General features: G+C 42.2%; 1 protein-coding gene across 1 annotated transcript in view; it reads right to left on the reverse strand.

Moving 5' to 3' along the window:
- The window catches only part of SYT4 (synaptotagmin 4), a 45793-nt gene extending 29456 nt beyond the window's left edge, over positions 1 to 16337 (reverse strand). The window contains exons 1-3 of the mRNA XM_056542995.1: positions 16073 to 16337; positions 9986 to 10797; positions 5724 to 5844 (exon numbers count right to left, since the gene is read on the reverse strand). Coding sequence (XP_056398970.1) covers positions 5724 to 5844; positions 9986 to 10797; positions 16073 to 16109 — 970 coding nt within the window. The 5' untranslated portion in view covers positions 16110 to 16337. The remainder of the gene's footprint in view (positions 1 to 5723; positions 5845 to 9985; positions 10798 to 16072) is intronic.
- Between the last annotated feature and the right edge of the window lie 7356 nt (positions 16338 to 23693).

Consider the following 23693-nt stretch of genomic DNA (forward strand, 5'->3'; position numbering starts at 1 on the left):
GCTTCGGTGAACAAGTTTAGTACAATATGATTTCAGTTAAACAGGCTCATGTCTGGCCAGTAGGTCTGCCATGTAAATTTTATATTTCAAGCTTGCCTGAGCGTCAGAATTAGGCAAGATGCTCCAAACAGATGTAGCAGAGCTGAATATGTGTCTTAACAGCTTCTCTTATGTGTAATAACAAATACATTCTGGAATGGCTATCTTGTAAAATAGTTACATAGTTACATAGTATGGTTGAAAAAAGACATGCGTCCATCAAGTTCACCCAGGGAATTGAAGGGAAGGGTTAAGGGGATAAGGGAAAGGGAGGTTGTTTTATAATTTTGCATAAGCATTAATGTTATTTTGTTCCAGAAATGTATCTAACCCTGTTTTAAAGCTGTTAATTGTTCCTGCTGTGACCAGTTCCTGAGGTAGACCGTTCCATAAATTCACAGTCCTCACGGTAAAGAAGGCGTGTCGCCCCTTTAGACTAAACCTTTTCTTCTCCAGACGGAGGGAGTGCCCCCTCGTCCTTTGGGGGGGTTTAACCTGGAACAGTTTTTCTCCATATTTTTGTATGGGCCATTTATATACTTATATACGTTTATCATATCCCCAGTTAAACGTCTCTTCTCAAGACTAAAGAATTGTAACTCCTTTAATCGCTCCTCGTAGCTAAAAATGTTCCATGCCCCAAATTAGTTTAATCGCTCTCTTAATCTTTGAATCAGCATTAAAAAGACATGTTTCCCGTAAGAACAATGCGCTTGATGCATTTTGACCATTAAGGTCTTAAACCATGAGCCTGATCAGGGCTCATGAAGAAGACCTCGATGGTTGAAACACTTTGAGAGTATTTTTCTTACTGGAAACATGTCTGCTTAATACAGACCAGCAAAGAGGATATTTTACAAGATACCCATTAGGTTTTCCACGGAAATACCAGGGAGGCACCCATGTGTCCGTGCGTGGGACTGCTTGAGTAAAAATCGTCTGTATTTTACAAGAAAGAGCGCCACTCTTGTGCTTAGGTCTTGTATTACAGCTCAACCCCATTTAATGCTGAAAAAAAAAGGAACATATTTCTTTTGTTATCACAGACAATGCCTTTACACTAAAAGGGGTTGTCTGGGTTTATTCACTATGCTATGGTAAACTTCAGATGGTGATATTACCGACAAATCAACTCAGCTCTGCTACACTGCGCAAATTCAGTGTTGAGTGTGACATATCTGCATTAAAATGTCTACAGTAGTGCTTCACAATTAGCCTCCAACTGTTGAAAAACTACAAATCCCAGCTTGCCTGGGCAGCCAAAGGGAGTTGTAGTTTTGCAGCAGCCTCAGGCATGTTGGTTTACAGTCAACAGACAGAGAGCCACTGGTTAGAACGTAGCAACACGATAGATTGTAGGGGATATCTAGGATTAGAAAGACATGGGTGCTTTCCTCCACAAACAGTGCCACACCTGTCATTAGGTCATGTGTGGTATTACAACCAAGGAACTGAGTTGTAATACAGCACACAAACTGAGCACGAGATTGCTGCTGTTTCCCGAATAAATCACCTATGTTTTTTATTATCCTGGTTAAAACCTCTAATTTATGATATAGAAAATGCTCAGACCCATAAAATGCCTTTCATTTACTCACTAAATACACATAGAAATTATTAATTGCCCCCTATATAGCATAAAAATGGTGCCTATGTATTGACCAATAAAACAACAAAGGGCATCAATATCCCCACCTAAAGGCCAACAGAAGTAAAATCTAAATAGCAGATGCATAGACAGATTAACAATATTATTATTAATTATTATTATTATTATTATTATTATTATTAGTAGTAGTAGTAGTAGTAGTAGTAGTAGTAGCAGCAGTAATATCTATCTCATATCTATCTATCTCATATATATCTATCTATCTATCTCATATCTATCAATCTCATATCTATCTATCTCATATCTATTTATCTAATGATGTGATTCCCAACCGGGGTTCCGTGGGCTCCGGCAGGCAATTTTTTAAATTTTATTTTAAAAAAAATCTCCTGCCCCGGCCTACATGCCTGTGAATCACGGCAACGCAGGGGGGAAGGGAAGCCTACGTGCGCATTGTGTGTATTTGTGCACTGCACACACAGCGTCCCCCTCCCCCCTGCGGCGCCTTGAGTCACAGGCATGCAGGCCGAGAAGGGGATGAACGCAATGGGGGTAGAGCGTGGATTGTTCCCGGTCCCCGGGAGGACTGTTCCCAGCCCCCAGGAGGCCCCTGGTTTCTACGCGGCCCGCCTGATTCTACCCAGCCCACCGATTCTTCCCCCCCCCCCGCAGAAGGACGGCTCAGCTCCGCTTAATTAAGGTAGTGCACTCTGTCACCCCTGTCCATTCCCCCCTTTGTCACCCCTCTGTTACCCCCTTTCCCCCTTGTCCACTTTACTGTCATCCATGTCCACCTTGTCCGTCCCTGTCACCCATGTTCACACAACCTCTGACCACCCCCCAGTCTACCCCCATCACCAATGTCCAACCCCCACTATTCACCCCTCTGTCCCTTTGTCACCCATGTTCACCTCTCTGTTACCACCTTGTAATTCCTGTCCACCCTTCTTTCACCCCCTACGCCCCCCTGTCACCCATGTACACTCTTTTTTACACCCATCTATCACCCATGTACACCCCCCTGTCACCCATGTACACTCTTTTACACCCATCTATCACCCATGTACACCCCCCTGTCACCCATGTACACTCCTCTAGACCCCTCTGTCACCCATGTACACTCCTCTAGACCCCTCTGTCACCCATGTACACTCCTCTACACCCCTCTGTCACCCATGTACACTCCTCTACACCCCTCTGTCACCCATGTACACTCCTCTACACCCCTCTGTCACCCATGTACACTCCTCTACACCCCTCTGTCACCCATGTACACTTCTCTACACCCCTCTGTCACCCATGTACACTCCTCTTTACCCCTATGTCACCCATGTACACCCCTCTACACCCCTCTGTCACCCATGTACACTCCTCTAGACCCCTCTGTCACCCATGTGCACTCCTCTACACCCCTCTGTCACCCATGTACACTGCTCTACACCCATCTGTCACCCATGTACACTCCTCCACATCCCTCTGTCATCCATGTACACTCCTCTACACCCCTCTGTCACCCATGTACACTCCTCTATACCCCTCTGTCACCCTTGTACACTCCTCCACATCCCTCTGTCACACATGTACACTCCTCTACACCCCTCTGCCACCCCTGTACACTCCTCTAGACCCCTCTGTAACCCATGTACACTCCGCTACACCCCTCTGCCACCCCTGTACACTCCTCTACACCCCTCTGTCACCCATGTACACTCCTCCACACACCTGTCACCCATGTACACTCCTCTATACCCCTCTGTCACCCATGTACACTCCTCCACACACCTGTCACCCATGTACACCTTTCTGCACCCCTCTGTTATGCCTTTACTCCTATATGCCCCTTTATTCCTCCTCCCTTATAAAAAGGGAATCTGAAGGCTGATGCTGGAAAAGTGCCTAATGGGTTTGTTTTTCAGGTTTAATGGTGAAGAATTGTGGCTGGAAAAAATTGTCATGACGGCGCGGACCAGATTGAGAAGAGAAGGGAACAACGCTGGTTTAAGAAGACATCAAATGTGAGTAGCTGTATAAACCAGCACTGTAATCTACACTACATACTGTACCCACCACAGATAAATTAAAGGAGTAGTCCGGCACGCACTTTTCTCATTTTATCCCATCCGGGCTGCAAAATAAAAGAAAACAAACTTTCTCTTACCTGCCAAAGAGCCCCCGGAGCTCCGATACACTCCGGTACAGGTGTTCTGTCCCCGGGCTGTATTCTTCTTACTTCCTGTTAGCCCGACACGTCACATGGTGCTTCAGCCTATCACTAGCCGAGGCGGGACATCGCTGCGGCCGGTGATAGGCTGAAGCTCCGTGTGACGTGCTGGGCCAAAAGGAAGTAAGAAGAATACAGCCCGGGGACAGAACACCTGTACCGGAGTGTACCGGAGCTCCGGGGGCTCGTTGGCAGGTAAGGGAAAGTTTGTTTTCTTTTATTTTGCAGCCCGGACGGGTTAAAATGAGAAAAGTGTGCGCCGGACTACTCCTTTAATATTGTGCATTGCGACTGTTTCCTTTTTTTTTTCATGCTCGTCAACTTCGGTAGGGGTTCCCCGTGAATTTTTTTCCCCGAGGGGTTCCCCAAGCTGAAAATGGTTCGAAAACACTGATCTAATGTCAATCTATCTGTCTGTCTATCTCATATCTATCAATTTATTTATCTATCTCATTTCTATCCATCTATTTATCTCATATATATCTGTCTATCTATATATGTAATGTCAATCTATCTATCTGTATATCTATCTATCTGATATCTATAAAAGAAAAAATGTAGAAAAGCAGCACAACCAGGTAAAATGAAAAAAAAGTGTCCGGTGCAGAGCAGCTTCTGAAGTCCTGACCGAAGATAATTCCACATTGGTAATAGCAAAAGGATCTCACCGCAGCACACTGTCCAGGTTAAAGTGAAAAAAATTATTTTATTCCATGGGAAAAAAAACTAGTGTTTCACGAAAAGCAGTAAAGTTTCATCTGGCTAACCCAGTCATTATCAAGCAGTACACATAAGTGATCAAACCACACATATATAAGGGTACTAATCAGGTACCAATTGTGAAAAATAAACAAATATAATCATCATAAATATTCTCATAAATAAAGTAGTGTTGGGCGCGAATATTCGCAATGCAAATATTTATTGTGAATCTTGCATATTCGCAAATTTGCGAATATAGCGCTAAATATTCGCAATTATGAATATTCCCATTCTTTTTTTCACAGTACACATCACAGTGATCATCCCTCCCTGCTTCCAGCTTGTGGTGTAAACAAGGTTCCAATACTAGTAACTGAGGGCTATAGTGTGCACACACACGTAATTAATGAATCAATCATAAAAGGAGAGGACTCAAAACAAAGACTCACCAGATGTATATAACTGCACTCCATAACCACGTTAGCATGGGGTATAATCAAGTGCGCATGCGCGCACTCAAAACGGTGCTTTGCATGACAGAGAACCGCGATCAGCCAATCGGCTTGTTTGTGTATCGGTTTTCATGGTTGCAACCTCTCCTCACATGACTTCCTGCACACAGAGACGCCTCACTAGTGACACATAGCGCCGGAGCACACTAGGCGTCTCGGTGCGCAGGAAGTCATGTGAGGAGAGGTTGCAACCATGAAAACCGATCCACAAACAAGCCAATATCTATATTTTTCTATTATCTATCTATCTATGTATCTATTATCTATTTATCTATGTATCTATCTATCTATCTATCTATCTATCTATCCATCAATCTATGTATCTATATCTTTCTATCTATCTATATATCTATCTATCTATGTATCTATCTATCCATCAATCTATGTATCTATATCTTTCTATCTATCTATCTATCTATCTATCTATCTATATATCTATCATCATAATAGCAATATTAAGTAGTAGTTAAAATAATAATCATTTTGCATTTGAAACAGAAAAGTGTAGTTCAGCTCCTAATCAGAGTAAAATCTCCTTCATTCATAGTGCATTAAGAATAGATAACCAGCAGGTCAGAAACAATATAGCATCGGCTTGACGTGTTTTGACACGGCAAGGTCTTAGTCATAAGAATTGTACCTGATAGTCCTGATATGTCGGCTTTCGGCAGATGACGCGCCTTCAGCACCACCACTGTTAAGGTGTTTGTAGTTGACTGGTAACACAGCGAGATCAGCAATTCCCCACGTCCTGCTGACTTCTGCAAGTCAATATAAGACATCCATTTATACAGGCTGAGACACTATATTGAGCGAATGTGTCACAAATGAACAAGACATTGATATAGTAACAAACTCACAGCTCCGGCATTAACACTTCTGTTTATTGTCCTAAGAGAAGATCTAAGGAATTATAAAATGATAGAATAAATATCTATTTCTTCATCAATATGTTACAGGGGGGGCTATTTTTGGTTTATTTTCCTCTTTTTTGTTATAGAGGACATTATAACCTGTTTCTAAAGAGCCCACCTTACCTGGGAGGAATAAGCTTCCTTCTCTGTCCTTTGCAGACACCTACATATTCTGCAGAGAGCTTGGGGGGTCATGGTTGAGCTGAATGGATGGTGTGTAGTCACATTACTGCAGATTTTTGAAAATAAGTGAAGGTGGACATTTTACTCTCTACACGTTTCAGGAAATAATCGGGGAGGAGGGGGGCAGACGTTTGTCTACAGGTTTCTATTGTGGAAGTAGCTACCTGTTTAGGGGACAGCACTGATCATATTCCACAGTTACCTTATTTACAGATTTCTATTAATAGTTGACGGCAGGTAACCAATTTCCCTGCAGGTTCCTGGAAATGATTGAAGGTGAGCAACTACTTCCTGCAGGCTTCTAAGAATGATTGAGGGGAGCAGTTACTTCTCGACAGGTTTCTAGAGTGAAGGGAGCTACCTGAGGAAAGTGCAACACACTTAAAGGGGTACTCCGCTGCTCAGTATTTGGAACAAACTGTTCCGAACCCTGGAGCCAGGCCGGCATCTTGTGACGTCATAGCCCCGCCCCATCAGGATGTCATGCCCCACCCCCTCAATGCAAGTCTATGGGAGGGGGCGTGTCAGTTGTCATGTGGGGGCGGGGCTATGATGTCACAAGCTCCCCATGCCGACTCCAGCGTTCGGAACATTTTGTAAAGGGGTACTCCGGTGGAAAACTTTTTTTTTTTTTTTTTTCAAATCAACTGGTTCCAGAAAGTTTTACAGATTTGTAAATTACTTCTATAAAAAAATCTTAATCCTTCTAGTACTTATCAGCTGCTACATGCTGCAGAGGCAGTTGAGTTGTTCTTGTTCATCTGACCACAGTGCTCTCTGATGACACCTCTGTCCATGTCAGAAACTGTCCAGAGTCAGAGCAAATTTCCATAACAAACCTCTCCTGCTCTGGATAGGTCCTGACATGGACAGAGGTGGCAGCAGAGAGCACTGTGGACAGACAGAAAAGAACTACACAACTTTCTCTGTAGTATATAGCAGTTGATAAGTACTGGAAGGATTAAGATTTTTCAATCATTTTTAAATCTTTACAAATCTTTCTGGCACCAGTAGATTAAAAAAAATGTTTTTCACTGGAGTACCCCTTTATCACTTGTCACTCACACCTTGGGGAAATGATTGAGGGTGGGATGGTAATTCCCTATAGGTTTTAGGAAGTAAATTGAAGGCATTCAATCACTTCTGTAGAGGAAGGAGCTACCTGCTCAAGAGAGAGCATTGTACTTGACACATATTGCCCCATCCTGGGAGAATAGGAAAGTATTGAGAATAGGCAGCCTTCTCCCTACAGGTTTCTATAAAGGAAGGAACTACCTGCTTAGAGAATGAAATACTCTTGATCTATTATTCCCTCCTAGGAAAATAGGAAATGATTGATGGTGGGCAGACAATTTCCCTGCACAGTTCTGTAAAGTATTCAAAATGGGAAACCACTTCCTGCAAGAGGATGGACAGCCATTAAAGGAGATGTCCGGTGCTCACTTTTCTTATTTAATCCGTTCTGGGCTGAAAAAGAAAACAAAACAAATTTTCTCTTACTTGCCTAGGCTTCCCCGGTGCTTCGGTACAGGTGTTCGGTCCCCGGGCTGTATTCTTCTTACTTCCTGTTAGCCCGGCACGTCACACGGAGCTTCAACCTATCACCGGCTGCAGCGATGTCCCGCCTCGGTCAGTGATAGGCTGAAGCTCCGTGTGACGTGCCGGGCTAACAGCAAGTAAGAAGAATACAGCCCGGGGACCGAACACCTGTACCGGAGCACCGGGGGAGCGTAGGCAGGCAAGAGAAAGCTTATTTTCTTTTTTTTGCAGCCCGGAACGGATACAATAAGAAAAGTGCGCACCGGACATGTCCTTTAAATTGCGGGTTTGAGGGGCAGTCCCTTCTTTGCAGGTTTCTAAAGTAGAGGAAGCCACCTGTTAAGGAAAGTGCAATCCATGTAATACGTGTGACTTACACCTAAGAAACAGGAAAACATGAGGGAGGGTGGACAACCACTTCCTTGTAAGTTTCAAAAAAATAATTTGGAGTCCACGGATACTTATGTTGGTTTCTATAATGGAACGAGCCGCCTGCTCAGGAGAGAGAATTACACTTAAAGGGGTACTCCAGTGGAAAACATTTTTTTTTCTTCAAATCAACTGGTGCCAGAAAGTTAAACAGATTTGTAAATTACTTCTATTAAAAAATCTTAATCCTTCCAGTACTTATCAGCTACTGTATGCTCCACAGGAAGTTGTGTAGTTCTTTCCAGTCTAAACATAGTGCTCTCTGCTGACATCTCTGTCCATGTCTGGAACTGTCCAGAGCAGGAGAAGTTTGGTATGGGGATTTACTTCTCCTTTGGACAGTTCCCGACATGGACAGTAGTGTCAGCAGAGAGCATTGTGGTCAGACAGAAAAGAGCAACTCAACTTCCTCTGAAGTATACAGCAGCTGATAAGTACTGGAAGGATTAAGAATTTTTAATATAACAAGATTTACAAATCTGTTTAATTTTCTGGAACTAGTTCATTTAAAAAAAAAAATAAAATAACCCTTAAACACATTTCCCTTCTGGGAAAACGGAAATGATTTAGGGTGGTAAGCATATTTCCTACAAATTTCTAGAAATAATTGAGTACTTGCAGCCACTTCTCAGTGTGGACAACCACTTTTGTACAGGTTTCTATAAAGGTGTCATTCCCACCGGGGAAAATAAAAAAATTATTGAGACTGGACAGCCACATCCCTACAGGTTCCTGGTCCTAATTGACAATGGGTAGTCATAAGTTTCTTAGAAGATCCCATACTACTCCTCTATATAAAAAAAAACAAATAAAACATAGCATGGAACCTTTAAATAATTCATGGTTGAAACCTTCAAATTATTAATGGTTGGCCAATGCATCGGATTAAAAGATGGCACCAGCAAACTCTTATGTAAACCTTAATGCATTTCTTCATAAATGGTAATGGCCATGTAGTCTTTTGGACCCAATCACTATCTTAAGCTCCATCCATGGTCCACCAACAGGTCATTGAGCGACCACGTTGAGGTATCCTTAGTTACAGTATGGAGCTCACACAATGTCATTATACGCAAAATTCTTTTGCAAAACAATGGTAAGTAAACCAAGATGTCAGGTGCGCTTACCAACGGTGGTTGTACCGTACCAAGTACAGCATTGGAAACAGCATAAACAAAACAGAGGACACAACTCTCTGCAGCCCATCCCAGAAGTGATTCAATTTGGGTAACCACAACACTTTTACCTCCAGGTGCCGGCTAGAATTACCAAGTGCTCAGAGTAGTAGTAGAAACAACGAGTTTATTTTCCCATCATGCAATGCGTTTCAGCGCTCCTGTCAGCAGGAGAGACGTAGATTTTCACAGCTGTGAAAATTTACATCCCTGAGCGGGGCTGAGATGACTGGAGCGGGCTGTGGAAATTTACGTTCCTGAGTGGGGCTGTAAAAATTAGTGTTGCTGTGAAAATCTATGTCCCTCCTACTGACAGGAGCGGAACTGTGAAAGTCTACGTCCCTCCTCTCCTCCTGAGGGAGGTGCGAGGAGGGAACTGTATACAGAGCTGAAGGAGGTGGAGAGCTATGTCCTGTCCAGCTCTGGCTTCCCCTCCCCTCCCTGTATGTTTGGAAATCTCTGGACAGCTGAGGGGAGGGGCGAACGCAGAACTGCATAGAGATGCACTTCTGCACCTCTCATCATCACCTGGAGGAAAAAGTGTTGTGGTTACAATGTCATTATGGGAAAGAAAAATCCAGTTATAATTTCAAGACCCAAATGTCAACAGATCAGTAAACAAAGCGGGGGACAATAATGAATGTAATAATTTTGCGTATTACCCTGACGTTCCTCTTATTGATCTCTCGGTTCATCAACACTCTTCCATCAGACAGCTCAATCCCAGACAGAGGGAAGTAGACTTCTCCGATGACATCATCTCGTGAGAACCTATCGAAGCTCAAGACGATGAAGTGGAGGACCAGATCTTGCACCTGGCTGTAGGGGATTCCATAGAAGGTGAAGGTCTCATCGAAGGCTGGGTCAAGGGTTTTCCGGAGGACTCTTGTCTTTACCTTGTGCTTTTTCTCCGGGAGGATGGTCATTTTTATGTAAGGATCTGAAGTCATTGACTGTTCATCCATTGCTGGAAGGGACCGGGCTTCCTTGATGTTGACCACAAATGCCTTCTTCTCAAAGTTGTACTCTAAGGAGAAGAAGAGCGATCCCAGCTTGTCTTGTTTCTCCACTGATGACAGAGACGACGTTGAGTTGATACTTTCAGGAGATACCGAATTCTTGTCTTTTTCTTGTAATTGAGGCAGCGAAAAATCCTCCAGATCCGGAGAGCTCCTTACTTTATTTGCCTTTGGGAAATTGCCATTCAAGTCTCTTTTCTCCAGGTCAAGATGAAGTGAGGTCTTTAATATGTGCGACTTGGGCGATAGTTCTGTTTTTTCGTCCGCCCCAAATTTCTTTTTGCTGTTTAGGTTTTCGGGGTATATGTTGACACCCTTCAGCACGTGGACAAATTTGTAAGGAGGAGTTTTGTTGGATTTGGTGGATTTGCGTTGGCAACAGATCCAGGCAAAGAGGGAAACTGTAAACACGAGGCCAAACACGCTCACGAGTCCAACCATCGTGGGGATCACGGCTGCCAAAATAGATATAAAAAAAGCAAAAATGAATAGGAAAAGACCAAAATTTAAGTAAACCTTAACATTACTTTTTCTTTTCTATAGACGATGCACATATTCTGTTTCAGTAGAGGTAAACGATGACATCCGCCACCTGCTGGTGACTTATAGTATGACAATAAATGTTATTTTGCTATACAGCGCCTACATACAGTAATGATAAAGTAGAGCGGAATTTCTTACTTGACTGTTTCTTTTAGGATGACAAACTACAGTGCTATAAAAATAACAATGTGTTGTGTCAGAAGACAAACTCAGCTCTACTACAGCTGTATCATTTCTGATGTTCTTCTTTATATAATGACTATAAAAGTGAATAAAACATCTAAGTATGAGTTCATTCTGTGTATATCACATTAATGCAAGCTGTGGTTAACAATATCATGTCTCACTATATTCAAGAAATGACAATACAAGAAAGTGTCGCCTCCTCTGTAATCTGAAGGCATACATTATCACATCCATTTCATATATGAGAGCCGAGTATTATTGCAGAGAAAAGCCTTCAAGTTATCACAGCTTTATGACACAATGCCTTACACCGAAGGGATCAGAATTCTGGCCATGCCGTATAAAGAAAATATAGAAATAAAACCGATACAGATGCAGCAGAGTTGAATTCTTCAAAGTAGCGGAGCAGTATTTGCCAGCTGGCACAGTGATTAATGGTTTTCACAGGTCTATAGTTATCAGGGGCAAAAAGGAAGAGCAAACCGCAACGTCAGCTCAGTTGCAACTGTTTGTAACAACCAGTATGAATACAGATGTAGCAGAGCAGAATATGTCAACACAGTAGAGATGCCTTTTGCATTTAGCACAACTTTTACAGTGCGAGACTGCTGAATTATAGCTCCTCTGCAAACACTGCTTTTTATGGAATAAACTCTACTATTGTATTTATCTATCTATCAATCTATCTATCTCATATCTATCTATCTATCTATCTATCTCATATCTATCTATATATCTATCTCATATCTATCTATCTATCTATCAATCTATGTATCTATCTGTCTATCTCACATCTATCTATCTATCTGTCTATTATCTATCTCATATCTATCTATCTTTCTCATATCTATCTATCTCATATCTATCTATCTGTCTCATATCTATCTATCTATATCTATCTATCTATCAATCAATCATCTATCTATCCATCTATTATTTATCTCAAATCTATCTATCTGTCTATTATCTATCTATATATCTCATATCTATCTATCTATCTGTCATCTATCTCATATCTATCTATATCTATCTATCTCATATCTATCTATCTCATATGCATCTATCTATCTCATATCTATCTATTTATCTCATATCCATCTATCTCATATCTATATATCTCATATCTATCTATCTCATATCTATCTATCTATCTGATATCTATCTATCTATCAATCTATCTCATATTTATCTATCTATCTATTTATCTATCTATCTCATATCTATCTATCTATCTATCTATCTTTTCCCCAATATCGCGCCACACCCCTACCCCTTAATTCCCTGGTTGAACTTGATGGACATATGTCTTTTTTCGACCATACTAACTATGTAACTATGTAACTATGTAACTATCTATCTCATATCTATCTATTTATCTATCAATCTATCTCATATCTATCTATCTATTTATCTATCTATCTCATATCTATCTATCTATCTATCTCATATCTATCTATCTATCTATCTATCTATCTATCTCCTATCTATTTATTTATTTATCTATTCTATAATACTGTGGTATGGGTGGGAGAGAGGTGTGGCATGTAACAACAATGATGGTTTCAGCTTGGTCTTTCTTTTTACAATCAGTATAACAAGTAGTTCAAAGGGCGTTTTCACTTGTGCTTTTTTGATGCAGTTTTTGAAGTCCAGTACACTATTTCTGAGCTTTTCCCTAGTGCTGTTCAGAAGAGCGTATAGCTGGAGCCAGCCTGGTGCCCGCACTGCCCACATTCCTTGGACAAGAGACAGCTTGGTAAACAGAACAGAACTGGAACACTCTCCTAGGGAGGGGGATCTGGGACTGATCCTGTGGCTCGGCTCTACACAGTCTATGCATGGTTACATAGTGATATATATATATATATATATATATATATATATATATATATATATATATATATATATATTGCATGGTCATGACTAATAAATGAAAAAAAATGTCTTTCCAGGCCTAATCAGTGGGCTCTATATATAGAGGTGCATATTGACGCTGATAATTAACATATGGCAGTGTTCCCCATCCTGGGTGCCTACAGCTGTTCCAAAACTGTCCTTGAACTGTTGTTAATATAACCATAGACCCTATAATTAAAGCCTATGTGCTGGCTCAAGGGTTAACCCTTTTGTTGATATAACCATACACTGTATAAGTACAGCCTATGTGCTAGCTCAAGGGTTTACCCTTCTGTTGGTATAACCATAGACCATATAACTTCAGCCTTTGTGCTGGCTCAAGGGTTAACCCTTCTGTTGGTATAACCATAGACCATATAACCTCAGCCTATGTGCTGGCTCAAACTTTAATTCCTTCTTGGACATAACCTATGCATATAACCACACCAGCTCATGATCATTTCTTGTCAGAGTCTCCAATATCCTCCTGAAATGATTGACATTGTCTCAATAAATAGTTCACAAACTTTTCAATGATAGAAAGGAATACAGGGACTCCTGTAGATCTAATTATATAGCATTATAAGCAGTTTACAGGTGGAGTATATAGTGCCATGATTTATTTTTTTCTTAAATGGAAAGTGTCATCTCTATGGAAGGCTATGTGTTTTACAGTCATTTAGCAGGCAAAGTAAATTCTGCAACAAAAATGTCTCCATAGATGATGCCGGTGTGTGGGTTCGACAGAACGGTACGTCTATAGAGAAAAGTGTTATCGCAGGTGCAGTGACCTTTTGTGATGCCTCTCCACCATGCTCCACCAAAGACAGCTCCACCTGTGGTTCTTTGTAGTGGTGAGGCGGCAAAATTCTTCATGTTTTTTTTTAAACAAGTTAAGAATTAATAACACAAATACAATACAGAATTAATCATACATAATTAATCCCTAACCATTAGCCGCCCCCCCCCCCCCCACCCCACCCCCATCCCAGGCCGGAGGGAGAAATAAAATCCTCATGTTAAAGAATAAGAAGTTGCTGTCTTATTAGCTGATACTATAAACCACTTCTTTCATAAAACTTCTCATCCACACATTAAGCACCCTCACACCCTCATACAACTTTAACACTTCTGTCATCCACCTTCTAATCTACATGCTCAGCACACTCAAACAACCTGACCACTTATTTAATAAACCTTCTAATGTACATATTAAGAACTCTCATTCAACCTGACCACTTCTATGACCTACCTTCTCAGCTACACATTAGCACCCTTATACAACATTATCACCTCCATCAACTATCTTCTCATCTACACATTAAACACCCTCATACAACTTGACCACTTCTATCATAAACCTTCTCATATACATATTGATCACCCTTATATAACTTTATCACCTCCATCAACTATCGTCTCAACTACACATAAAGCACCTTTATACAACATGGTCACTCATATTGTCTATCTCCTTATCTACACATTAAACACCTTCATACAACTTGACCACTTCTATTATCAACCTTCTCATTTACACAATGAGCATCTTCATCCAACTTGACCACTTATATTACCAATATCCTCATTTACACATTAAGCATCCTCATCCAAATAGAGCACGTCTATCATCGACCTTCTTATGTACACAAGCACCCTCATCCATCTTGATCACCTTTATCATCTATCTTCTCCTCTACAAATTGAGCACCCTCATACGACTTGACCACTTCTATCATCAACATCCTCATCTACATAAAGAGCACCCTCGTACAACTTGACCACTTCTATCGTCAATATCCTCATCTACATAAAGAGCCCCCTCGTACAACTTGACCACTTCTATCATCAATATCCTCATCTACATTAAGAGCACCCTCATTCGACTTGACCACTTCTATCATCAACATCCGCATCTACATAAAGAGCACCCTCTTACAACTTGACCACTTCTATCATCAACATCTTCATCTACATAAAGAGCACCCTCTTACAACTTGACCACTTCTATCATCAACATCCTCATCTACATAAAGATCACCCTCATACAACTTGACCACTTCTATCATCAATATCCTCATCTACATAAAGAGCACCCTCATACAACTTGACCACTTTTATCATCAATATCCTTATCTACATAAAGAGCACCCTCATGCAACTTGACCACTTCTATCGTCAACCTCCCCATCTACACATTGAGCACCCTCATACAACTTGATCACTTCTATCATTATCTATCATGAACCTTGTCATTTGATGCATAATATGCTTCACTCAATGGTCACACCCTGTACTCCACTTTCGCCACACCTACATCTCCAACTCACACTCATCCCCACGCCCTTTCCATTTCCAGTTTTGGCATGTATTACCTTACACAATTCCTATACCTCAGTTCATAGAGATCACAATTGAACATGAGTAACTTTACTTCCCATGGATGGTCTCTGTAGACTTCTCGACATTCCATACAGTACATTCAGCGCAGCTATTTTTAGTTGATGATAAGGAAAGACGTCATTGAGGCTGGGTGCCTTTAACACTTTACGTTTCCATGCAATGAATCACTGCTTTGGTGGTTAAATCTGAGACAAGATGAGACTTGTCCTACTGCAATGTAGTCAAAGAAGACAACCGACTTCCCTGATAGATGGAACCAAGCAAAGACCAATGTCATCTACTGCATTCTACAAAACTTCTGCTTCATATGAATAAATCATAGATTTAATAAAAAAAAAACTTCAGATTCCCAAGCACATTCTGTAAACTTGCACTCTCAGGTCTCAACATGAGATTGTCAGTCATCCGGTAGACTCCCCACACCCCTCTTGCTTCTCGAGAGATGGCGTATATAGCAATTATAAGAAGAAATAAAGACCAGTTCACCATAAGACTTTACAATAAGTAGCAGCGGAGTGTAAAGGAACAACTATTTAATCTGCAATGAAAAACATCACGTAGAATTCCACCCACTCGCTCGACTCTTTCTCCCATAGGGATATAAATACAGTTATTCCCAACGTTACTTATTAGCAGAACGCCACTTAATTAGGGCTCGCCCACCTCTCAGGACCCCCCAACTTTATAAAAAAGAGAACTTACCATAAGCCTCCCCACTGCTGGAAATGACTGGAGCCATTTTTTTCCGGCTCCGCTGTCCAAGGTGCTGAAATCTGTTCTGTGGCTTATTGCTGCTGAGCTCCTCTTTGCAACCAGCAGCTGAGAAAATGGCAGAGAGAGAATGAGAGAAAATGTGTCTGTATCCAGAGGATGTGCGAGCGAGGAGGGGCTGGATGGCTTCCCTGGGCTGACTGCAGCTCACCTCCTGCTCCGCTCCAGCTGCAGACAAGGCTGCTGGCCAAATTGACGCAATGCTGACGCTACAAGGCTGGAATCAGCACCTACCTTCCCCCACCCACCCCACACCCAAGAGATTCAGAGGATGCTTATCAATTATTTTAACAGCCAGAGATTAGCTCACAGTTCCTTGGATACAGGCAGACAGGGAGAGGAATGGTTAAAAGGCATGCTTGTCTTGTTTCAGACATAAAGAGGCATGGATCTGCAAGTGCATTACATGGCAACGCTGGCTGTAGTGCATGTATAAAAAGAGAAAACACCCAAGTCTGTAGAATGTAAAAACAACTAAAAAAAACTCTACAAATGTGTATATATATATATATATATATATATATATATATATATATATATGTGAGTGTGTGTGTCAGTTGTCTCCACTCATATGGTCAAATGTTATATATATATATATATATATATATATATATATATATATATATATATATTTGTATATATATATATATATATATATATATATATATATATATATATATGCAAAATGTAGAAAAGCAGCACATCCGAAAAAAATGACTGCAGCACACGATCCATAAAGTGGAAAAAGTGAATTTTATTCCATAAAAAGCAAGTGTTACAAAAGCGACATTTCAGCTGGCTCACCCAGCCTTTCTCAAGCAGTGCACAAAGTGATCCAACACACCTATAAATAGGAGTACGATTAGATACCAATTGTGTACCAATCAAAATTATACAAGAAATTACAAATATATAAATATATAAAAGTGCATACATATTATTCCAGCAATATCTAATGTGTTACAGTTACGTGATAAAGTGCATAAGTGCATATCAAAAAGTACTAATTCATAAAAACGATACCTCCATTTACATGTCCCACATGTGATGTAAATGGGACATGTGGCTCCTTTTGCCCTGAGGAGATGGTTACCCTGAGACATCACGTGTTTCTGGGGACCTTCTCACCTATATGTGGCCATAATACTGAGCAACACACATAAATACCAGTGCCTGTGCCAGGAGGTCTGGACAACATAAGATGTTTTTGTTTTATTTCATTTATTTAATTTAATTGTGGAACCTATGTTTATCTAACCTATACCCTCATCCAAGATGTCTGCCGTGGTTACATAGATAAGAGAGGCACCTGCGCGAAAGTATGGGGTGGCCCTATCGGTATGATGTAAGAAGAAGCACATGATCGCGCCTCTAGTGGTGATTGGGACGCCTGCGCAATGCGGCCGGCGGCCCCATGAACGTGGTGACGCGATATGTGTGACAAGATCACCATGACAATATGTATACAAATGCTTTCATTGGTAAGAGCACACTCTGATTGCGCCGCTATGAGGGCGCGCATGCGCAGTGGAAGAATACCCATGCTAACGTGGTCTTACTTAATACATAATGACATCTGGTGAGTCTTGAATTCCCCTCTCCTAATTATGATGAATATTGTTCACGTGTGTTAATAACACTAGGAGGTATTGTTTTTATCAATTAGCACTTTTTGATATGCACTTGATCACGTAACTGTAACACATTAGTTATTGCTGGAATAATACAGTATGTATGCACTTTAATATGTTTATACATTTGTAATTTCTTGTATAATTTTGATTGGTACACAATTGGTGTCTAATCGGTACCCCTATTTATATGTGTGTTGGATCACTTTGTGCACTGCTTGAGAATGGCTGGGTGAGCCAGCTGAAACGTTGCTTTTGTAACACTTATTTTTTATGGAATAAAATTCACTTTTAGCACTTTATGGATTGTGTGCTGTAGTAATATCCTTTTGCTCTCTCTCTCTCTCTCTCTCTCTCTCTCTCTCTCTCTCTCTCTCTCTCTCTCTATATATATATATATATATATTCACTTTAACCACTTAACCACGTATGGATACGACTTGACGTCCTGGTACATAAGGACCCAGGGTGTATCCATACGCCAATGGGAATTTCGGTCCCCGCCGCGCGCCGGGCGGGGACCGGATCGGGGTGAGTGCTGATATCAATCAGCAGGCACCCCGCGCAAATGCCCAGGGGGGTCATCAGACGTATGACCCCGTCAGCGATCGGCGCAAATCGCAAGTGAATTCACACTTGCGATTTGCTCCGATTCCCGGTCATACGGGTCTATGGTGACCCGGAATTTTAGGCGGATCGCGGTTGTCTAAGACACCAACGATCCCCCTGAAGGCATAGGAGTGAGGTGGCAGAGGAGCCACACCTCCTATCCCTGCTATTGGTCTGCTATTGATCGTCAGAGATGACGACCAATAGCAGATCGGGGGCGGGGGGGATTAACTTTCGTTTCCCCCATCCTGCCCACCCACAATAGGCGGGGCAGAACGGGGAAACGAAGGGGACGGAAGCCGGTAAGTTGATCTGGAGGTCCACTGTCTGAGACTGTGGTCTCTAAACTCTAGCCCTCCAGATGTTGCAAAACTAAAACTCCCAGCATGCCCAGACAGCTGTTTGGGCATGCTGGGAGTTGTAGTTTTGCAACAGCTGGAGGGCTGCAGTTTGAGACCACTATACAGTGGTCTTTAAACTATATCCCTCCAGATCTTGCAAAACTACAACTCCTAGCATGCCCACATAGCTGTTTGCTGTCTGGGCATGCTGGGATTTGTAGTTTTGCAACATCTGGAGGGTAACAGTTTGGAGATCACTGTGTACTGGTCTAAAAACTGTAGCCCTCCAGATGTTGCAAAACTGCAAATCCCAGCATGCCCAGACAGAAAACAGCTGTCTCGGCATGCTTGGAGTTGTAGTTGGGTACCTCCAGCTGTTGCATAACTACATCTCCCAGCATGCCCTTCGGTGATTAGTACATGCTGGGAGTTGCAGTTTTGCAACAGCTGGAGGCACACTGGTTGTAAAATACTGAGTTAGGTAATAGAACCTAACTGAAAGTTTTCCAACCAGTGTGCCTCCAGCTGTTGCAAAAGTACAACTCCCAGCATGCACGGTCTGTCAGTAATGCTAGGAGTTGTAGTTTTGAAACAGCTGGAGGTCCCCCCCCCCCCCCATGTGAACGTACAGGGTACATTCACACGGACAGGTTTACAGTAAATTTCCTGCTTCAAGTTTGGGCTGCGGCAAATTTTTCGCCGCAGCGCAAACTCCTAGCGGGAAACTCACCGAAACCCGACGAAAGTGCGAAAGTAACCTAAAAACACTACACTAACACATAATAAAGGGTAAAATACAACATATACTCCCCTGTACACTGTCCCCCCCAATAAAAATTTAAAACGTCTTGTACGGCAGTGGTTCCAAAACGGAGCCTCCAGCTGCTGCAAAGCAACATTTCCCAGCATTTTTGGACAGCCACGGACTGTCCAGGCATGCTGGGAGTTTAGCAACAGCTGGAGGCACCCTGTTTGGGAATCACTGGTGTAGAATACCCCTATATCCACCCCTATGCAATCCCTAATTTAGTCCTCAAATGCGCATGGTGCTCTCTCATTTCAGAGCCCTGTTGTATTTCAAGGAAACAGTTTAGGGTCACATATGGGGTATTACCGTACTCGGGAGAAATTGCACTACAAATTTTGGGGGGCTTTTTCTCCTTTTACCCCTTATGAAAAGGAAAAGTTGGGGGCCACACCAGCCTGTTAGAGTAAAAAAATAAACATTTTTACACTAACATGCTGGTGTTGCCCCATACTTTTTATTTTCACAAGCGGTAAAAGGAAAACAAGACCCCCAAAATCTCTAACGCAATTTCTTGGAAAGTACGGAAATACCCCATATGTAAGCGTAAAATGCTCTGCGGACGCACAAAAAGGATCAGGAGTGAGAGCGCACCATGTACATTTGAGGCCAAAATTGGTGATTTGCACAGGGGTGGCTGATTTTACAGCGGTTCTGACATAAACGCAAAAAAATAAATACCCACATGTGACCCCATTTTGGAAACTACACCCCTCATGGAACGTGATAAGGGGTATAATGAGCTTTAACACCCCACAGGTGTTTGACAAATTTTGGATGGGAAAATGAAAAAAAAAATTCACTAAAATGCTGGTGTTACCCTAAATTTTTTATTTTCACAAGGGAAAATAGGAAAAAAGCCCCCCACCAAATTTGTAACCCCATCTCTTCTGAGTAAGAACATACCCCATATTTGGTATTTTCTCCCATTACCCTTTGTAAAAATTGGAAATTTGGGGGAAAAAATGCACTTTAGTGAAAAAAAAATTTCCATTTACACATCTGATTTTAACGAAAAGTTGTCAAACACCTGTGGGGTGTTAGGGCTAACTGGACCCCTTGTTACATGCCTTGAGGGGTGTAGTTTCCAAAATGGTATGCCATGTGGGGTTTTCTGCTGTTCTGCCACCATAGGGGCTTTCTAAATGTGACATGCCCCCCATAAACCATTTCAGAAAAATTCACTCTCCAAAATACCCTTGTCCAAAATTTCCTTACTCGAGAGAAATTGGGTTACAAATTTTGGGGGCTTTTTCTCCTACCACTTGTAAAAATTCAAAAACTGGGTCTACAAGAACATGCGAGTGTAAAAAATGAAGATTTTGAATTGTCTCCTTCACTTTGCTGCTATTCCTGTGAAACACCTAAACGGTTAACACACTTACTGAATGTCATTTTGGATACTTTGGGGGATGCAGTTTTTATAATTGGGTCATTTGTGGGGTATTTCTAATATGAAGGCCCTTCAAATCCACTTCAAAACTGAACTGGTCCCTGAAAAATTCCGATTTTGAAAATTTTGTGAAAAATTTTAAAATTGCTGCTGAACTTTGAAGCCCTCTGATGTCTTCCAAAAGTAAAAACATGTAAACTTCATGATGCAGTCATAAAGTAGAAATATTGTATATGTGAATCAATGTATAATTTATTTGGAATATCCATTTTCCTTATAAGCAGAGAGCTTCAAAGTAAAAAAAAAAATGCAAAATTTTCAATTTTTTCATCAAATTTTGGAATTTTTCACCAAGAAATGATACAAGTATCGACAAAATGTTACACCTAACATAAAGTAGAATATGTCACGAAAAAACTATCTCGGAATCAGAATGAAAGGTAAATAGCAATAACACAATGAAAGATTTCACCAAATGAGTGTATATAATCAACAAAAACAACTTTTTATGCATTCACCATTAGTGTTGCGCGTGAATATTCGTAATGCAAATTTCTATCGTGAATATCACAACTTCACGATGTCGCAAATATTGTGAATATAGCAATATAGCGCTATATATTCGCATTACAAATATTCGTTTTTCTTTTTTCATAGTACACATCACAGTGTCACATCACAGATCATCATCCCTCCCTGCTTCCAGCTTGTGGTCTAAAGAAGCTTCCAATGCTATTTACCATGTGAGACTGGCGGGCAAATATTTGCATATGGGAATATTCGCATATTCGCAAATATCGTCACTGATCCCTCCCTTCTTTTAGCTTGTGGGCCAATGAGAATGATGCAAAAACAGTTGTCAGAGGTTAACAACATCCTTAGCAAGCAATAGGAAAGTTGCCCACCCCATCACTATATAAGATTCCTCCCAGCAGCGTTTTTATGCAGTTTCATGGGGTTGTGAGAGTAGATTGAACACTGTGCGTTCAAGTGCTTTTTTTCAAAGCAAAGCAAATTCTCCAGTGAATTTCTAGTGTTAGCTAGAGTAGGTTAGCTTAGCAGATAGGTTCTAGTGTAGGGCATAGAATTAGTTTATGTATAGTATAGTGTAGGCTTTAAGTGTGTTTTAGTTTAGTGTCTGTGTAAAAAATATTTTTTATTAGCTTTAGTTTTTAGTTCGTTTTTTTACTGTTTAGTTGGTGTAGTTGGTAGTGTCTGTGTCAGTGTCTGCATAATTGTCTTTGTCTTTGTTTTGTTAAAAAAAAAGTTTGTAGGCGTTAGTTTTAAGTGTTAGTGTCTTCGTCTGTGTATGCATCTTTTGTTAGGTAATTTTTGCCCCAGAGTCCCCATCTTAATAAAGTTTTCGCCACCGCTACTGTGAGTAGTTTACGTGGCCGTTCAGGCTGCAGGGGCAGCAGGGGTCGACTGATGCCAGCACGGGGCAGCTCCTCTAGAGGGTCGGGCACAGGTGGCAGGGGCGTCCGCCTCATTAGGGACTTTTTTGGTGGTGGCAGCTGCCCCATTTCCTCACAGGGATTCCTCTGCCCTGGCTCCGAGCAGAAGCAGCACTCCAGTTACTGTAGGACCAGCCCCCAGCCCCCAAGAATCTAGCCTTGTTCTGTTGACAACAACAGTGAGAGGGACCTCTTGGGGGTCCTCTTGCATAAGGCTGAACTGGATTTCAGTTCTGATGCTCTGGACCTTTTGGAAGGGATGGAGAAGGAGGGGGTAACGGCTGTCAGTACCCCAGTGAGATCCCTTCCAACTGGTTCAGGGGCTCCACGTCTGCTATTCCCTTCAGTCCACCACAGATTGGCCCTGGGTCTGACATATCAGGGGGCGAAGAGGAGGGTGACACAGAATGGGTGCCACCTCCCTTGTCAGTTCACAGCAGCAGTGACGAGGAAGGTAGGCACCCTAGGGAAACGGTTCACCAGATCACCAGGAGACCAGCGTCAGGTGCTCCACTGGTGATGGCAACAGGAGGAGGCAGCAGCAGCCAGCTCCACCTGTGCGCACTAAGCCTGAACAGGTGCAAGTCAGCACCACCCCATCTGACAGGAGGTCAGTGCTTCAGTCACCTGTTTGGGCTTACTTCACCCTGGTAGCAGATGATGCTGCTATAGACATTTGTCAGCTGTGCCACGCCAGGTTGAGGAGAGGGAGGTATTTGGCTCGGCTGGGTACCACTGCACTTACCCAGCACCTTAGAGTCAACCACTGAGGGAGAGGGAACAGATGCGTGGTGGTGGTAGCAGAGCCACCAGCAATGTGCAGGGGACAGCATCTCCTGCCACTGTAATACAGACACCCCAACCTCTTCCAGCCATGCATTCCCACTCCCCGGCTCCCTCTCATAGAGGTACTTCTACCGGCAGCCAGACCTCTCCCTCCACTGCACCCTCCCCTATGTCCTCCACTGCCGTCCGACGCCAGCTGACGGTTGCCAACGTGTTTGAACGCATGTCGCCCTACCCTCTCTGGGGACCAGCGCGTGAGTTCACTCAATGGGTTCCTGGCAAGTGTTATCGCCCAACATCTGCTGCCCTTCAATCTTGTGGACAGCAATCCATTCAGACAGATGTTGGAGCAGGCCCAACCCAGATGCTGTGTACCCAGCCGCCATTTTTTTCACCAGGACTGATGTCCCTGCCCTACATCATCATATTGTGCAGAATGTATCCCTGTCGCTGGATTTCACTGACAGCGACAGGGTGCATCTGACAATGGATGCTTGGACCAGCAGACATGGGCAGGGACGATATTTTGGTTT

This window comes from Hyla sarda, chromosome 1, assembly GCF_029499605.1.
Source record: "Hyla sarda isolate aHylSar1 chromosome 1, aHylSar1.hap1, whole genome shotgun sequence".
Classification (NCBI taxonomy): Eukaryota; Metazoa; Chordata; class Amphibia; order Anura; family Hylidae; genus Hyla; species Hyla sarda.